The sequence below is a fragment of the Dermochelys coriacea genome, chromosome 7 (genome assembly GCF_009764565.3).
Source record: "Dermochelys coriacea isolate rDerCor1 chromosome 7, rDerCor1.pri.v4, whole genome shotgun sequence".
In the NCBI taxonomy this organism is placed as follows: Eukaryota; Metazoa; Chordata; order Testudines; family Dermochelyidae; genus Dermochelys; species Dermochelys coriacea.
Genome location: NC_050074.1, coordinates 53,613,503 through 53,632,328, shown reverse-complemented (window position 1 = coordinate 53,632,328; position 18,826 = coordinate 53,613,503). Strand labels below are relative to the sequence as shown.

At 40.3% G+C, this 18,826-nt stretch overlaps 1 protein-coding gene across 17 annotated transcripts in view; it reads left to right on the top strand.

The window, feature by feature from the left end:
- The window catches only part of PPP3CB (protein phosphatase 3 catalytic subunit beta), a 76,871-nt gene that overhangs the window by 25,457 nt on the left and 32,588 nt on the right, over positions 1–18,826 (top strand). For 13 of the 17 annotated variants that reach the window (XR_006282821.1, XM_038409666.2, XM_038409660.2 and 10 more), the window contains exons 5-9: positions 3,777–3,922; positions 8,079–8,218; positions 8,313–8,390; positions 8,482–8,576; positions 14,907–15,032. Coding sequence is in view for 16 of the 17 variants with exons in the window: in XM_038409666.2 (XP_038265594.1) it covers positions 3,777–3,922; positions 8,079–8,218; positions 8,313–8,390; positions 8,482–8,576; positions 14,907–15,032 (585 nt within the window). In the remaining variant the exon portion in view is untranslated. The remainder of the gene's footprint in view (positions 1–3,776; positions 3,923–8,078; positions 8,219–8,312; positions 8,391–8,481; positions 8,577–14,906; positions 15,033–18,826) is intronic. The other 4 variants (XM_043519156.1, XM_043519157.1, XM_043519161.1 and 1 more) reach the window with 1 other exon arrangement.

The window sequence follows — 18,826 nt, the reverse complement described above, 5'->3', positions numbered from 1 at the left end:
GCATATGAATTTTTGAATTTAGTTAAACATTCAAGTTTTTTAAAATCCGGTTTGTTTTTGTTAAAATTGTTTTTAACTAAAATAGTTAAATGAAATATTTAAAAAACAAATTAAATGGACTGTGTTAGCCAGGTCAACGTGAGAAACTTAAAATATTGGATTCTTCAGCTAACTCATTCGTCTTCACCTTTATTTTCCTGTTTGTTCATAATCTGGAAAAGAAAAACAAGCTTTCCTGCTTTTTCAGGTCCCAAACGATTTCTCAATTTGGAATGAATTAGTTCAAAGGAAGAAAATATTCTTTCTACAGCGGCAGAAGAAGCTACTGCTATTTAAATGAGATTATCACTTCAGCAGTCTCTGAATCCAAGTGTTCAAGTGACTTCCACCAGTTCATTGGTGTGACTTTCTTTAAAACCTAGGGAGGTGGTGGAATCTCCATCCTAGCGGTTTTTAAGGCCCGGCTTGACAAAGCCCCCTCTGGGATGATTTAGTTGGGGTTGGTCCTGCATTGAGCAGGGGGTTGGATTGGATGACCTCCTGAGGTCTCTTCCAACCCTAATATTCTATGATTCTATGAAAACATCATCAGCAAACATATATTTCTTGAATGGTTCACCCTTAGCTCTGAAGTTAATTATAGTTGGCATTATGGAGGAATGATTGCTGGATGTCCATGTCATAGCCAACTCCTCTTCTTCAGCAGTTAAGGTTTGACCCTGGTACCGAATATTGAGAATATTTGCAAGAAAATGAGCTGGAGATAGTGCTTGCCCCATTCGTCTTTTTTAATGCTTGTAATTTAACTCCGTCGTTTCTCTTTTTAAGATCTCACTCAGTTCCTTCCAAATTTCAACAGCATCGGCAATAAAACACCTACTTCCCTGCGTTTTGTTCAAGGCTACAGAAATAGGCTTCAGGGTACTCAGCATGTGTTCAACATTTCTCTTAAGCCCAATGTTGAGAACTGTGGCTGTGACAGTGCCATCTATTTTTTCACAATTTTGTTCACAAACTGTCATCAGATTAGGCCAGTTCTTGATATAGTGCTCAAAACAGTCCACTACTGAGTTCCATCACACATCTTGTGGGGAGAGTTATCTTGGTTCCTCCCACTTTTTTCAGAGCAGCTGCTGCAAAGTGGTTGTTATGGAAGTATTTTGCAATTTCTACAACATTAGCCTTTATTTCTGGAACACTGAAGTCTTTGGATAGGAGGTGCATCTAATGAGCACTGCAACGTATTTTATAAGCTTGGGACTCTCTTCTAAATAATGTCTTCTCATCTTGGATACATTTCCAGCATTGTCTGTGACCAGGCTGCATACTAGACATTTGAATTTTTTTCACAGTTTGTTATAGCTTTTACTGCTGCTACTTGTAAGTATTCTGCTGTGTGTGCATTTCCTGATGTATCAATTGTTTCTGTAAGGAAGACATTCCCTTCTACTGTTGTCACACAAGCACATACAACAGTATCATTGTGGACATTGCTCCACCCATCAAGACTCAGGTTAACAATTTTACCCTCTAGACCTTTTGCACGCTGCTCAATTTCTCTTTCATACACTTTATCCAGCAATTTTCCTGTGACATCTGCTCTGTTGGGTGGACTGTATCCTGGTCTTAATGATTGAACCAGGTTAATGAAGTGTGGGTTCTCAATCATATGGAACGGAGAGTTTATTGCATAAACAAACCGGGCAGTTTTTTCATCAATACCTCTTTTTGTAATCTGCTGGCTCTTACCACAAACTTATCTATGGTGGTTTCTGGATGATAGAGATTGGAAAAAAGGCAAATATAGTGCCCATATTTTAAAAAGGGAAGAAAGAGAACCTGGGGAACTACAGACCGGTCAGCCTCACTTCAGTCCCTGAAAAATCATGGAGCAGTCCTCAAGGAATCCGTTTTGAAGCAGTTGGAGGAGAGGAAGGTGATCAAGAACAGTCAACATGGATTCACCAAGGGCAAGTCATTCCTTACCAACCTGATTGCCTTCTATGATGAGATAACTGGCTCTGTGGATATAGGGAAAGCAATGGATGTGATGTATCTTGACTTTAGCAAAGCTTTTGATACGGTCTCCCACAGTATTCTTGCCAGCAAGTTTTAAAAAAAAAAGTATGGATTGGATGAATGGTCTATAAGGTGGATAGAAAGCTGGCTAGACTGTCTGTCAGTCTCAACAGGTAGTGATCAACGGCTCAATGTCTAGTTGACAGCCGGTATCAAGCAGAGCGCCCCAAGGGTCAGTTTTGTTCAACATCTTTATTAATGATCTGGATGATGCGATTAATTGTACCCTCAGCAATTTCTCAGATGACACTAAGATGGGAGGAGAAGTAGAGGAGGAGGGCAGGGATAGGGTCCAGAGTCTACAGAAGTGAAGAGTGAAGGGAGATTTGATAGCAGCCTTCAACTACCTGAAGGGGGGCTCCAAAGAGGATGGAGCTTGGCTGTTCTCAGAGGTGGCAGATGATAGAACAAGGAGCAATGGTCTCAGGTTGCAGTGGAGGAGGTTTAGGTTGGATATTAGGAAACACTATTTCACTAGGAGGGTGGTGAAGCACCCAAATGGGTTACCTAGAGAGGTGATGGAATCTCCATCCTTAGAGGATTTTAAGGCCTGGCTTGACAAAGCTCTGGCTGGGATGGCTTAGTGGGTGTTGGTCTTGCTTTGAGCAGGGGCTTGGACTAGATGACTTCCTGAGGTCTTCCAACACTAATATTCTATGATTCCCAAACTGGGTATCTCTTACGGCCTGCTCCTTTTTCCTTTCTAGTGATATGGTAGATATCAAATCAATGAAGGCTACACTCAGAAAGACCTCAAGACTTCTGGAATATGTTGTTCAAACAGTTTCATGTTTGTTTCTATTGCCTGTCCCTCCCTTCTCACATTTATCTCTAGGCTTCTTCTCCTTGACCAGATCTATTCTAACCCCAACAATGTTCTGTTCATTGAACTTTTTGAAACTTTGCACTTCTAGAGAGAGGTAAGACATTGACTCTGTGTACACAAATTTGCAGAGGGACAGTAGGGTTGAGGTCTGTTGTTTCTCACCTATACATATTTATTTATTTATTTTAAAAAACATTTTTGCTGTTAACAAGCATGTTATCTCTGGAGACACAAATCCACAGTTTGAGAACTGCAAAACTAAGCATCTCTGATGGTATCTTCTAGCCTGAGCACTGAGTCCCATTGGGTAGATAGAAATATTAACCTAAATAATCTATACAGAAAGCCCTGGAACCTCATAAGATTGGGTTCCTAATCCATGAACTATTGGAACTCATTTACAAAACTTTCTTAAACATTACATTAATATATTATCTCATGCTATAGAATTAGAATTTATAATCCCTGTTCCTTGATGAGATACATTATAGCTCAAAGATATCTTCATTAAAACTATCTTTTAGATAGGCTTTTTCCTCAAAAAGCATTTTATCAAAAAATCCGATTTAAATAAAAAAAATCCAATTTTATTTTTTAAAATCATTGATTTTTGTCCATCCTAGTTGTAACACTTTGTCCATATTTTATATTAGAGGATGCAGAGGAAGAGGCAAGTACAAGTTTAAATTTTGGAAAGGAATTTTTCTTGAACAGCTTTGCTTATGTCTTGATTTTTAAATTTAATAAAATGTGCCATTTTTCTATTTTTAGTATTTGCCATATAAAACTGTTTTTAAATTTGAAAACACCAATACAGTATTTTCTTCATGTTGTGTAATAGTCTTAATGGTTTGTTTTTTCTTCTCTACAGGTAAAATAAAGTATTCAGAAAGAGTCTATGATGCTTGTATGGAAGCTTTTGATTGCCTCCCTCTTGCTGCACTTTTAAACCAACAGTTTCTTTGTGTTCATGGTGGACTTTCACCAGAAATAAATACACTAGATGACATTAAGAGAGTGAGTAAGTTTGTGTATTTCTAAAAAACTGAGGGTGGGGGATTTGTGAGACTCCTTTCAAATGTCACTCTTTGAAAATGTCAGAATATTAGTTTCTAGTTTTTACTGGCTCTTTGTAAGCACGAACAGGATCCAGACACTTGGATTGAGGGGCAGGGTTTTTATTATTTTTTGTTGTTGTTGCAAAGAAGATGGAGAGGCTGAAGGAACTGGGCTAGTCTTCAGAAGAAGGGTGTTATCAAATCTTCCCTCACTCTTCTCAAGTACCTGAAGGGGGGTTCCAAAGAGGATGGAGCTAGGCTGTTCTCAATGGTGGCAGAAGACAGAACAAGAAGCAATGGTCGCAGGTTGCAGTGGGGGAGGTCTAGGTTGGATATTCTTCTAATCGTCTATGATTCTATGAGTAATCATGGATTTTATAATACCAAACACATAGGCATAATTGCAGTTAAACAACTTAGTTTCTAGAGTAATGTAATTGGACCAAGACATTTAGAGTTTGGTCTTTAATTTATGCACACACTTTAAGTTCTTTACTGGAGAAGAGCTAGAGTTCTTAGCACTTTGCAGGATTGAGCGCCTAAAAGCTAAGTGTTGCCTTAAGAATCAATCAGTGTACTAAAGATCAAGTTTAATTTAGCCCTCTAAACTTAAATATGAAAAGTCTTTTGGTTCTTGTTAGCTATTAATAATATTGAAGTAAACAAGTTTGTGTTGTTGGTTTCACAGCTTGACGTAGAATTATATTTTAAATTTAATTTTTGTATAAAGTTATATAACTTGGCATTTGTTTACTATCATTTTCTAACATATTGCCTCTAACTTTCGGCAAAACTTTTATAATGGGTTTATGTATGCTCTCACTAAATATAGCTATACTGTGTGAAGAATGTACAAAATGAATTGGACTCTATAGCTTGATTTGTTTTCTCATCATAAGAGGTGTTTTTTTTTTAAATGTTCATGTAAATTTAATTTGAAAACTTGTGTGTTTCTATCTTGATAGTGTGGATATATATTTTTTTCTCAAAAAAACCTTGGACTTATAAAATTGCAATATAATGTAATAGTACAAGAATCTGAGTTACTCTTATGGAAAATTGTTAGATTACTTGTTTGCCTAGCAACCTCTTGAAGTGGTCCTGTTCATATGGAAAATGCTGTAGTTGTATCAGTAATTAAGGAGGATGAAAATACGTTTTTTAAAAATTACGTGCTATTAAATATTTAGTGCATCAGTTATTTCATTTTAGTAGAATACAAGTCTTGTGATATCAAGCGTTCTGGCTGATAAAACCATTGACAAACAAGTAGGAGTTACCGCACATGGAATGTTGATGTCAGGTGATAGTCCTATCATATTAAAATTTTTAATCTTCTGTTGATTTCTCTTTGAATATTTCTCTTCAGTTTGTAGTTAACTCACCTTTTTTCATCTGACATCTTGACTGTAGCATTTAGTTCCTCCTTCACAAGAGTGGTATTTCAAGTTTTGGAACATTACAATGAAGTATCAGGTCAGAAGCATTTTATGCTTGGACTTAGATTTTCAAATTTCAAACTAGTCAGTTTGGAATTAAAAAAAATCAGTTATGAGGAACCAGTAAGATGCCATTATCTGGTCGAGAATCCACCACTGCTACCAGGTCATCGGCAAGTAATAAAGGGCCTGAAAGGAGGTCTTCCTTTACTCTGAGGGGGCAGGTCTTCTTTTAAAAGGTGGGGACGGGTGGGAGGGGAGGAAGAATCACGTGACTGGTGACAAGCCAACTGCATGAAAAATGAAAAACCAAGTCAGTCATGGTTCCAAAAAAAATTCCTGGTCTACTTTTTTGTCACCTATGAGTTGCCTGACGCCTTAGGAGAAATTGATAACATTTTGTTGGTCCTGTTGGGGAAACTGGACTTTGGAGGTCACAGCGAAGAAAACCGAAGATGAATCGCTATTTAATTTCTGATGCAAGGCTTCCTGAATTTTGCATTCTGTTTGTATTGAATGATTCTTACACCACAGAGAGATACCATCTTTCTATAAAGATCTGGCTCCTTTAATTTCTGCATTTCCTTACCACTTGGAAAGCTTTTAAGGTTGACAGTCTGTACTGAGGCTTATGTCTTGTTGTACAAAGGTGGTAGTAGCTATAATGGACAATACTCATTCAGATATCTGAGGAAATATTGAAAGTGAGGCAGGTTCTGTCTCTAGAAATTGGGATGATTTTCAAAAAGGGAGGCCATCAATTTATTTTTAAAAATAAAATTCTTGTTGGAGAAAGAGCTTGCCTCTCCTGTCACGAAGAATGTTAGCAGTCAGCCAATAAAACCCAATCAAGAATCCAGGTTCCAGACAACAGAAGATAGGGGCAAAAACTTTTTTTTTTTTTTTTCTGGGATCAGCGATCACATTGTTCCAGGGAATGTAGTAGGAGCTGACGGTGACTCATTTGAGTTGCTCAGCATCTTTCATTATAAAAGATTATTAAAACCTTCTTTTGAGATGCTCTCAGACCTCCATTGTGTGCAGCAGGTCTTTGATCACAGCAGGGTAATAGCCCTAGGTTTGGGGAAGTGCCTTTTGCATGTGTTAAGAAATCCCATTCACGTTTGGCTGAGTTATAAATTCTTGAAAATGTTTATTTCCTGTCTCTGGCTTGTTTTGTACAGATAACTTTTGGTAGCACACCAAACACCCTGAACCTTCTAAGACTGGGTGGCACTCGCAGCAACAATCACAGGCGCATAAGCTGCATTAGAAATCCCTGGGAACAGAAACTTAGCCCACTACTGCCAAAGCAGCAGTATTAACAATGGAGAAGTAAAGGAGAGACCCCATCCGGGATGACCCCAACAACCCCTGCTGGACCCAACGTATGATCAAACAATTGTCCACTCTTGGGGACACCACATGATGCAGAAGCCCTTCTGCTGCCCAGGAATGGAATGAGATCCTCTGCAACGTCCTCCCGCCCAACAGCGGCAGTTCTGGGCTTCCCCCCGCCAGCAGCAGTGGGAGTCCCTGACCGCTCCCCTCTAGTTGCGGTCCTGGGCCGGCTGTCCCCTCCAGCTGCAGCGGCGATTCCCAGCTGGACACCCCTACCCCCCTGGTAGTGGTCACCAGCCGGCCGGCCCACCAGCCCCAGCAGGCGTCCCAGAGGCCCTCTTCCAGAGCAGCCAGCTGCACCTCCTGGAACCTCCCAGAACACCAAAGATTTAGTCAGGAGTATATAGTACAAGTCATGGACAAGTTACAGGGCTGTGAATTTTTGTTTATTGCCTGTGAGCTATCCATGACTTTTTTATTAAAAATGCCCATGACTAAATCTTAATCTCATACGTAACCATTGTTTCATTGTGTTGTGCATCCATCCTCCTTTAGGGTCTGGTTCACAAGGGATAATAGCCTTCTCTACCTGATAGCTAATACAGTTAGTCCTGTAACTTTTCACTATGGTCACTGGAAATATAACAGAGCCACTAAAGTAAGTGTTTCCAAATGGGTCAGAAAGGACATCTCTGAAGCCTCTTAAAGAAAAGGTAAGAAGCCTTTTCCAAAAATGGTCAAGGCCCATTCCACAAGGTCCACAGCAATGTTATGGCAGAGAGTATAAAGCTTTGTATGAAAAAATATCTGCAGAGACCCTACGTCGTCATCTCTTCATTCTTTGATTAAACAGTCCAATGTGGATATGTTTCTTTGGATGCTGCATTTGATTGTCTGGTCATGTTGGCTGGTAGTTCTTAGTTCCCTTTTATTCCACTTTTTCTGTGCTGTTGCTGCTTACTAATTCCCAGTGCTGTCTTCAGATTGGTAGATGTAGTGTGCCTGAGAAAAGGACAATTTTGTTCCTTCTCTGTAAATTTACTTTCTCACAACATATACATCCATCAGTCTGGAGGATCCCTCACCTCTTTTGATGATTTAATTATCTTCATTGTTCTCAGTTGTTGTATGTTCAAGTTATCCTCTTGTTTTTTGGCAGGCATCTGCCTTACATAGAAAAGGAAACGCGTTTCTACAGAGCCTACCTCTCTCATGTGGTGGGTGGCATTTACTTTGTAATGCTTTGGCATTGGTGGATGTATATACTCTACAGGTAAGAAGCAAAACTGACCTATATAATATTTAAATCAACTTTTGTGTTTGTTTTTTAAACAGCTAGATAGATTCAAAGAGCCTCCTGCATTTGGACCGATGTGTGACTTATTGTGGTCAGATCCCTCAGAAGATTTTGGAAACGAAAAATCACAGGAACACTTCAGTCATAATACAGTCAGGGGATGCTCCTATTTTTATAGGTAAAAAGAAATCTAGGATTTAATTGACATTTTAGTATAAAGAGTTACACTTTACTAAAAAAAGATTTTACTCACAGTTATTTTCATTTCACAGCTATTCAGCAGTTTGTGAATTTTTGCAAAATAATAATTTGTTGTCGATAATTAGAGCTCATGAAGCACAAGATGCAGGGTAAGTGTTTTATGTCCTTATAGACATTATTCAACAATACAAAATAATCACTTATTGCTTTATGATGCAAATTAAGCTGTTTGTTTTACAGCTATAGAATGTACAGAAAAAGCCAGACTACAGGGTTCCCATCATTAATAACAATTTTTTCGGCACCTAATTACTTGGATGTCTACAATAATAAAGGTAAGAATTTAGTGCTAAGGAGATTATATTAAATTAAAACTTCTTTCCAAAAAAATAGTCTAACAGTAACACTATACAAAATCAACACCACTCTCTAGGTAGAGTGACAAAAATCCAAGCCCCTAAGCCTTTTGAGTCAAACTAGTACAATATGTAAAGCACATATGGGCATAATTGTAATGTGTAAAATAAACTGTGTAAAATAAATGAGAATGTGTAAAATAAACTGTGGTGATCTCTCATAATGATGATATCCAGAAATGATAAAACCAAGTATGCTTTTCATTTTTATAAGTACCAACTGCAACATTACTCAGCGTGTAATATGGACTGACAGACAGCTCCGTCCCCTCAATTCTCCAACCTGGGATGTCTTTTACACTGCTTTGCTGTGAGAGCAGTCACTCCTGCTCTGCCTACATCCAGCCTCCAGCATGTAAATCACTCCCAGCTATATTATCTGAGTGCTATAGCCAGCCACCCATGAATTATGCTGCAGGGCAACACCAGCAAACTCACAGTCCCAGATTTTTCCCCAGAAATGTGCATCTTGTACTGACCAGCCCCTCCTGGACAATACAAGGTCATATAAAGTCTGTCATTTCATTAATAGAAAATGATATGCACAAATATTGTTATCCCAAATGAAGTTTCCCAAACACTTCAATCCAAACACACACTGGTTTAAATAAAACAATAAAACAAGTTTATTAACTACAGAAAGATAGGTTTTAAGTGACTACAAATAAAGAGGCATAAAAATCATAATTGGTTACAAGTAAATAAAAGGTAAAACGCAACTGATACCTAACTTAACAAGCTAAGTGAATTCAAAGCATAAGGATCTCTCTCACTATATGTTCTAGCAGTTTTACTGGTTGAATCTTCCAGCCAGGATCTTTCCCCAGTCCGATGATGCTTCCTTTATTCTTCAAGTGTTGTTGATGCCATGAGTAGAAATGGAGAGATGATTTGGGGCATCTGTTCCCCATTTTTATCTTTTCTTCCTCTTTGAGAATCATCTTCAGCTGGGATTCAGGAGACGGTCTGTGGGACAGGAACTTCCAACTGTTTCTTTGCCACCTTGTAAATTTCTCGCTCTCACCCTTTTTCCTGCCAAAGAATGGCTTAACCAGGTGATAGTCCATTTGATTTTGTTGACACCTGGCTGAGGCGTCAGTTGGCTTTTTTGTTTTTGAGGAACTGGTTTGTGCCTGCTTTTTAAACTTGGAATATGTCTCAGTAGCATCTTATAATTTTGTATACAATGTTGCCACACACATTTTACCAGGACAGTAATGATCAGCAAATTGATTTTTCAAATGATACCTCATAAGGCATATTTTGTATAAAATCCATTATAGTTTTGTAAAAATGGTGAACATAGAGTGGTTCTTCGAGTGATGTCTTTGTGGCTGCTACTTCAGGTGTCGGTGCATCCTGGAGCCATCAATCGGAGATTTATGGTAGCAGTGTCTGCACTTACGCAGTAGATGTCTTGCAGTGCCGTTGGCATCTCATCTAGCATGTGCACGACCCTATCCCTTCAGTTCCTTCTCAACCATCCTCAGCCTGAGATGGAGCTCTGTGGCAGTGTTCACAGTTCTTAACAAAAAACCTAGAAATAGTATAATTTAGATAGACAGCAAGATTTTAGTGGTAGTTAGTTTCACTTAGATAGCTAGAAGTTAAGGAGAAAAACTATTTCTTTTAAGTTTCCCCTTCCCCATAGTTTCCTCACAGTGGGGAACATTCAACTCTTGAACGATGTCTGGCTCCCCAGGCTTCAAAAGATGTGGCTTATGTCGTGAAGCGATGCCAGTTTCTGATGGAAACTTATCTGTCCAATGTCTGTGAGGTGCACATCCCACAAAAGTGCACCCACTGTAGTAATTTAAAAGCGAGAGCCAGGTGCAGCCAGGATCTCTGCTTGAAAATTATCTTAATGGTGAAATCTATCCAAACGGAGACAGAAAAATGGACCTCATCCTCTCCAGGCACCCCAACTTCAGCAAAAGAGGACATGTCATCCTCTAAAAGATTGAGGAAGAGAACACCAACTTCGCCACAGAGAGCACCGCAAGAAAAAAAGGCAGTATCTTGCCAGGTCGCTATTCAGATGCTGACAATTGCTCGGGTGAGCACCTTTGATGCTTCGGGCACCTCTGGTACCGTCCATACTGAGACCTCTGCCAAGCTCCACCACAAAGAGACCGAGTCGAGGCATAAAAATAGATGCGTCTCCTCCATGGCACCAACTGGTGAGGGACACTGTGCCGAGACTTCCCCAGGAATCGTACCTCCACTTCCAGCACCAACGGGAAAATCCAAAATGCCACCACCCACTCCAGTCAAAGGATCACAAAAACTATCAGTGCCGATGACGGCTATACCATTCCCTTTACTTCCAACCCACCTACCTTACTCCCCTCCCCCTCCTTCAGGGACCCTTCTCATGAGCACCTGCTACGACAAGAAATAGATCATCTTCTGCAGTTAGGTGCGGTAGAACAGGTCCCTCACAACATGGAGGGAAGGGATTTTACTCCCACTACTTCTTGACCCAGAAGAAGAACAGGGGGATGGAGGCCCATCTTAGACCTCAGACAACTCAAATTTTTACAAACCCAAAAATTCAAGATGGTCACATTGGGCACGATACTACCAGTGCTGCAAAATGGGGACTGGTTTTCAGCCCTTGACCTTCAAGATGCTTATTTTCATATTACCATACATCCCGCTCACAGAAGATTCCTGTAATTCACAGTGGGAAACTATCACTTCCAATACAGAGTACTACTGTTTGGCCTGTCCACCACACCAAGAGTTTTCTCCAAAACCTTTGCGGTAGTGGCAGCACATTTACACAAATGAGGGATAATGATTTTACTATACTTAGATAAGTGTATCCTCAAGAACTTGACTCAACAAGAAGCAATAAATGGTCTAGAAGACAGTTGCATTCTTCAGGAATCTAGAGTTGCAGATAAATGGGCAAAAATCAACCCTAATTCTTGTACAGCAACTGGTCTTCGTTGGGGGAACACCTTGGCACCATAGAGGCCAAATCATGGTTGCTTCTGAGCAGATTCACAATGACAAACCTTGTATCGGTAATCAGCAGCAGCCCCCAAAAACCCTCACAAATAGGACTACAACTAGTAGGTCACATGGCAGCCACAACATTTGTGGTAGGACACGCAAGACTATATATACACTGCCTATAGGGCTGATGCGTACCCAGCAAGCACAGCCTCCACAAACGACTAACAGTACCACCAAAAGACTTGGCCTCTCTACACTGGTGGACAAGACCAGAAAATGTATGCATGGGCATCCCCTTCCAGTAGGACCCTCCCCTGATAATAATCATGACAGATGCATCCCTGTGTACAACACACAGTTCAAAGCAAATGGTCTGACGAGGAGACCCACTTGCACATCAGTCTACTCGAGGTGCGCACAATACACAATGCCTGCAAACATTTCCTGTCACTGATAAAGAACAAATCAATTAGCATAATGACCGACAACATTGCTTGCATGTTTTACATCAATCACCAAGGAGGAACCCGATCACACTCACTATGCACCGAAGCCATGAAACTGTGGAATTGGTGCATTCATCACAAAATAAACATCTTAACCTCCTACCTTCCCCGCTGCCAGAATTCGACAGCAGACAAGTTAAGCAGACACTTTTCTCGGGAGCACGAATGGGAAATGAAGATGTAGTCCTGCAATCCATATTCCAATGATGGGGATCTCCCCCCTTCGACTTATTCGTATTGCCAACAAACCACAAATGCCCACTATTCTGCTCGAGAGCAGAGATGAGATCCCGATCACGGGGGGGATGCCTTCCTCATCCCATAGGATACAACACTCATGTACGCATTCCCACTGATCCCTTTGATCCCACAAGTAATATGCAAGATACAAATAGAAAAGGCTAAGGTCATCCGGATAGTCCTGATGTCGGCCAGACAGGCCATGTTCTTATCATTACCCGACGCATATGGTGATATGCGCCCCACGAGTTCTCTCTCTTCGGACGGATCTTCTGTCACGGAACAATAGTTGCACTCTTCACCCAAATCTGGAGAAACTCTACCTGAAAGCCTGGCTTCTGCATGGTTCCATTATGGTGAATTAGCCTGTTTGGAACAAGTCAAACACGTATTACTAAACAGAAAATCAACCATGTATAAAACTTACCCTCAAAAATGGAAAAGATTCTCCTCATGGTGTCAAGAAAAACAGTTGACTGCCACTACAGCACCACTAGTGCTGGACTACAAATTGGAGTTAAAGCGTTCGGGTCTTGCAACAAACTCGATCAAAGTGCATCTCGCGGCCATTACAGCATTCAATCATGGGATCAAAGGGACCTTGATATTCTTGCATCCAATTACTAAATGCTTCCTCACCACTCTACAGAACGTTTACCCAGAGTTTCGCCAACCCACTCTGGCATGGGATCTAAACTTGGTATTCAAATGCATCACCAGACCGCCATTTGAACCTTTAGCCACCTGTTGCTTACGCCAGACGAATAAGTGAGATAGGGGCCCTTTTGGCTGATCCTCCCTACAGAATATTCTTAAAGGACAAGGCCTCGTTACGACCCCACCCAAAATTCCTGAAAATATCATCACCCTTTCATATAAACCAACCAGTTCACCTTCCCATGTTTTACCATAAACCACACAGGAATCCACATGAAACCATCGTGCATATATTAGGTGTTAGACGTGTGTTAGTGTTCTAGTTAGATAGAACTAAGCCTTTCTGAAAGTCCCTGAGACTGTGTCCATGACTGAACGTTCAAAAGGCAGTGCTATATCCACTCAGACTATCTAAATGGATCTCCACCTGTATTCAACAATGTTACTCAAACACACAATACAGAACCTCCTGAGAACATCAGATTGCATTCCACATGCTCTGTATTGACCTCAATAGCATTTTTAAACAATGTACCTGTAAGAGACACATGTAGAGCGACTACCTGAGCCTCTGTCCATATGTTTACTGATCATTATGCAATCATTCAAGGCCTGATGCCATAATTGGCCTAACTGTAATAACCTCTACAATAAAAGCGAACCCAAAGTCCTTCCTAACCTCTGAGGGGCATTGCTCTACAGTCATCTGAAGCGGAGCACCCACAGGGACATCACTCAAAGAAGAAGAGAGGGTTACTCACCTTGTGCAGTAACTGAGGTTCTTTGAGATGTGTTCCCCTGTGGGTGCTCCACTGCCCACCCTCCTCCCCTCTACTTTGGAGTTGGCAGTAAGTACCTCACAGTAGAGAAGGAACTGGAGGGAACGGGCTGCACGCATGCTAGATGAGGCAACAACAGCACCGTGAGACATCTACTGCGCACGCACGACCTGCACAGACACTGCTACTGTAAATCTCTAATACTTGAAGTGAAGCACCCACAGGGGGACCACATCTCGAAGAACCTCATTTACTGCACAAGGTGAGTAACCCTCTCATACAGATTGTTACACCCACTGAGTGCTTTCCAAACTGGCTGGGATGCTCTCTGCTCTCAGGAGTTCACAATGTAAATACAAGCTGAGAAATAGAGGGTAGGGGCATAGGAACCAGTAGTAGGCAATTTATATACGAGTCAGCTCAATTCGTGGCAAGCCACACTGTAAAAGTAAGCTTTCAAATGTGAACAGGGCAGGGACCATGCAGATTAGCTATGGGATGTAGTACCATACTGTGTGGAAGGAGGCATGGAAATGATTGTCAGAGAATCTAAAACAGTGGGACAAAGTTGGAGACAGGTGGAGGGCAGCCTGAGGCTTGACAAGGCATTGTAAGTAAGGAGGGTACAGAGGTAGGCAGAGCTTTGAAGGTGATGAAAAGAAACTGAAATTTTATTGTGAATGTGTAGCCAGTAGTCAGTTGATTAAAATGTGGAATAATAAAAAATCTGGAGCCAGTTACACTGTTGTTTTAAGTTGAATGTTTGTTTGTGACAATACCTGAAATGGCACTTTTAGTAGTTTTTCCTTTCTGTGTCCATTATTAAGTTAAGTATCAGAGGAATTTTGTATTCTCCTTAAAATGTACCTATTCTAAATTGCAACATAAAGTGATTTTTCATATAACAAAGCTCTGTTAGAAATATGTTCTATTGTAATCATGAGTAAAGGATCATAGTGTCTCTTGCATATATTTTTACATAAGGTGTAATATAACCATAAATATGGGAAAAGATAATCGAATCTTCCTGTTTATTTTGTTTTTATTATACTTAGTGTTAAGGATAAAAATTCTTGCCTTAATTTCTAAATGTTGTTTTGCAGCTGCTGTGTTAAAATATGAAAATAATGTGATGAATATTCGACAGTTCAATTGTTCTCCACATCCTTATTGGTTACCAAATTTTATGGATGTCTTTACGTGGTCATTGCCATTTGTTGGAGAAAAAGGTAGAGAACTATGCTGTACAAGCAAACTACATAAAGTCTTTGTGTTTTGTGTGGGTGTAGCAGGTTTATATTTACCTGAGAGAAATTTAGTGTATGATTTCTCTCAAGGAACTATGTTCATTGCCGCCTACTCCTTTGTTTGTCTCAGCAGGGTGCAGACTTGTGAACGCTTGTCCCAAAAGACCTTTTGCAAGGTTTTGTAATTCCCCATGTGAAAGTGAAATATGTCCATGAAGGATGGTGATTTGGGACATGAGGTAGTCTACAGCTGTTGTTTCTCAGCTCCCCCTGCTTTTGGCTGAGGTAGCTTGATTTTTGTCTGATGGAGCAGAGGAGGCAATGGAAACATTTAGAAGAGGTTAAGGCACTTGTCTGCATAGTTTAATGAAAACCCTCTTCCTTCTGAAGTATATCTCTGAATCAACACACAATTTCAATAAACTGTTTCCACTCTACAGAATAATTTACTTTCCTAATCTTAATGGTGTAGAATTCTTAAATATTGTCTCGTTATGATCGATGTTCTTTTAACATTCTATAATGCTCAGAAGATTTATCTTTGATGAAGGGCAATTTACATATAATTGTTCTCCTAAAATACAATTTAATAGATATCCCCGTTCTCCCTCCCTCCAGAGCTGGTAATTTTAAATTTAGGACAATTGGGCTCCAGGTAGGTTTAAGTAAAAATCAAAGCAGACATGGTTGGACATTAGGTTGTCCTATTTAAAGTTCCACTAATATATGCTATAGTATCTTGGTGAAGGGGTTGTAGAAAGTTCTTCAAATGTATCTGAAAAGTGCTCCTGAGACCAGTTGCATAAATGCAGGCCTCTAGATTTGGATTAATAATACCTTCTGAGGGAAATTACAATCAGATAGTGTAGACATTTTTTTAATATGCTCAGTGTATGTAGCAAATTACTTTATGGATTTCAAATAAAAGAAAGAGTAAGAGTTGGAAAGAGTTTTCTGTTCATATGTAATTACGTGATGAAATCTAAATGTCAAGAATCGTCAGTTTATATAGTGACCTTTTGGACAATTAATTGATTAAGTACAATAAACGTAAAATTCTTATTTATACAGTTTGTAGGACACTTAAGTGGTGGCTGCTGCTCATGAAAATGTGGATTATTTTTAACCTTTCAGTGTTTGAGAAATTACTTGATTTTGCTTACTTGAGAGGCTGGTAATTAGATAAGGTTGCTGTTAAACCTGATTTTTTTTTGTTCAGCCAGCATATGCTCACTGCTGCAACCACAGTGCAAGTTAGTAAAGGCCCTTGTATTTTCTTTCTGTTGGCTTTCAGAAATGCACACACTTTGACATTTTAACCAAAGGTTAAATCTGACGTTGCCAATTGGAAGAAATTTATGGGAAAATCCATTTTAAATTATCATAGTGTTTGTAAGAAAACAAAGGCAGTATGGTCTATTGCCTTTCTACTCATGTAGATAAATTTTGTGTACTTGTAAAATTGAGTGTCATTTCAGACCATAATTAAAGTCAAGAAAATGCCAAAATATAAATGATCTCCATTTTACTGTTGACCATTCTGAATTCTTGATATAGAAAAAAAACTGTTTAAAGAAGCATTTTTAATATACATTTAAAAAGCCATGTACACCGGACCCTCGCTAGAATGCACGTCTATATAGCGAGAATTCGCATATAACTCAGCCTTGGCCATGGATCCCAAATTTAATTACTTTAATTGCAATTCATTTTAACGCGGTCCGTGCTATAACGTGGTCCCCATGTTAATGCGGTACTGCGCATGGACCCCAAATCCCGCATTCTAGCGGGGATCCGGTGTACTTGGTTTTGGCTGACTGATATTGCTTTTGGGGCTGTCCATTCTTCAATCAAGAGACCCAGATCAGGATCACTTTTGGGGTTCTTGCTCACAGGCTTAGAAACCCAGGGTTTTCAGAACCCAGAGCAGTGATATCTTAACAGTTTCTCTCCAGGCAGTATAAGCAATAAATCAGTGGGGACACAGCTCCTCTTCTGATAAATGATTGATACAAACGAGTACTTTTATCTAAAACAGCTGTTTATTAGGTCTCAAGTGCGCGCACACACACACACACGCTGTAGCACAGGGGTTGGCTTTGAGAAGTGGCGTGCCAAGTCTTCATTAATTCAAGGTTTTGCATGCCAGTAATAAATTTTACATTTACAGGGGCCCCCTGATGGAACCCCAGACCAGCCGCCGGCTGAGTGGTGCCGGCGGCCGGGATCTCGGCTGGGACCAGATGGCTACAGGAGAGTGATAGAAGGCAGATATATTAGCCCCAGGTTAAGCAGGTCCCTTTTCCTTGGGTAAGGTAATGGGCAATTCCAGAACAATCAGGAACTTGTTGGAACCAATTAAGGCAGAAAGACTAAATAGGACACATGGGGCAAATTAAGAAGCTGCTAGAATCAATTAAGGCAGGCTAATCAGGGCACCTGGTTTAAAAAGGACCTCACTTCAGTCAGTGAGGACTGTGCAAGAAGCTGAGAGTGAGAGGGCATGCTGCTGGAGGACTGAGGAGTACAAATGCTATCTGGCATCAGGAGGAAGGTCCTGTGGTGAGGATACAGAAGGTATTGGAAGGAGGCCATGGGAAAGTAGCCCAGGGAGTTGTAGCTGTCACACAGGTGTTACACGAAACACTGTAGATAGCTGTGATCCACAGGGTCCTGGGCTGGAACCTGGAATAGAGGGCGGGCCCGGGTTCCCCCATCCCCCCAACTCCTTATTGGATACAGGAGGAGTTGACCTGGACTGTGGGTCCCACCAGAGGGGAAGGTCCCTGACCTGTCCCCTGACCCACTAGATGGACCAGCAGAGACTGTGGGGATTTTCTCATTTCTTTTCCTCATGCTGGCCAGTGATGAGGTTAGCTGAGTGAACGACAGGTTTGAGCCACTAGGCAAAGTGGCCAAACTGAGAGCTGCTATGAATCTCTGAGGCAAGCAAATTCGCCAGTAAGCGCAGGATGCACCAAGGCAGAGGAGGAACTTTGTCACGCTAATTTAAAGCACATAACTCATAGTGACTCCTAGTGCATCACCATAGTAAGCCCTGATGGATCATCAGTTCTCCTAGTTTCAGCAACCTACTCATTTCTTATGAAAGCATTTCTAGTCATGACAGCAATAAAATTTGTGTCAAGAACCTAAAACCAAGGTTGGCTGTCCAAACGTTCCTTCCATTTTGATTAGCAGAACGGCAGACATGCAGCTGCCTAGCTATGCTCCTGGGCCTAAAATTATTCCTAGCTATGTGATGTTTGATTTTCAGCTAGCAGTAACTGAACACACAAAATAGCTGACTGCTGCAGTATTGTCGCATTCTGGGGTAATATGCAAGAACGTCAAATTTTGGATTACAGCTTTGTAGAGAAGGATGCTTTAATAGTTGTGCTATACTTGAGCCTTGCTGCTAGTTCATTTGTTTTAAGGTAACTGATGGCTTTAAAAAAAAAAAAAAAAAAAAAAAAAAGCTAAACTCTCCCCAACCTGGATATTTCAAAGTGTTCGTGTGGTTTCTAAATAATGCATAGAAAATGTTCCTCTCACCCTATCCTATACATGCACTCACTTATGCATACCTCACCATTGATGTGTAAGGGTATACAGAGAAGAGCATGAAAATTTAATGAGGTATATGGTAACTTTAAAAAAATTACATGAGGAGTGGTAGCACATCTTTGTGTTGAATTGTAGAGGATTTTTGGTTCAGGGAATGTCTTATAAAATGTGTAAACATTGGGCTCTCTGAATATTTTAAAAATATAATA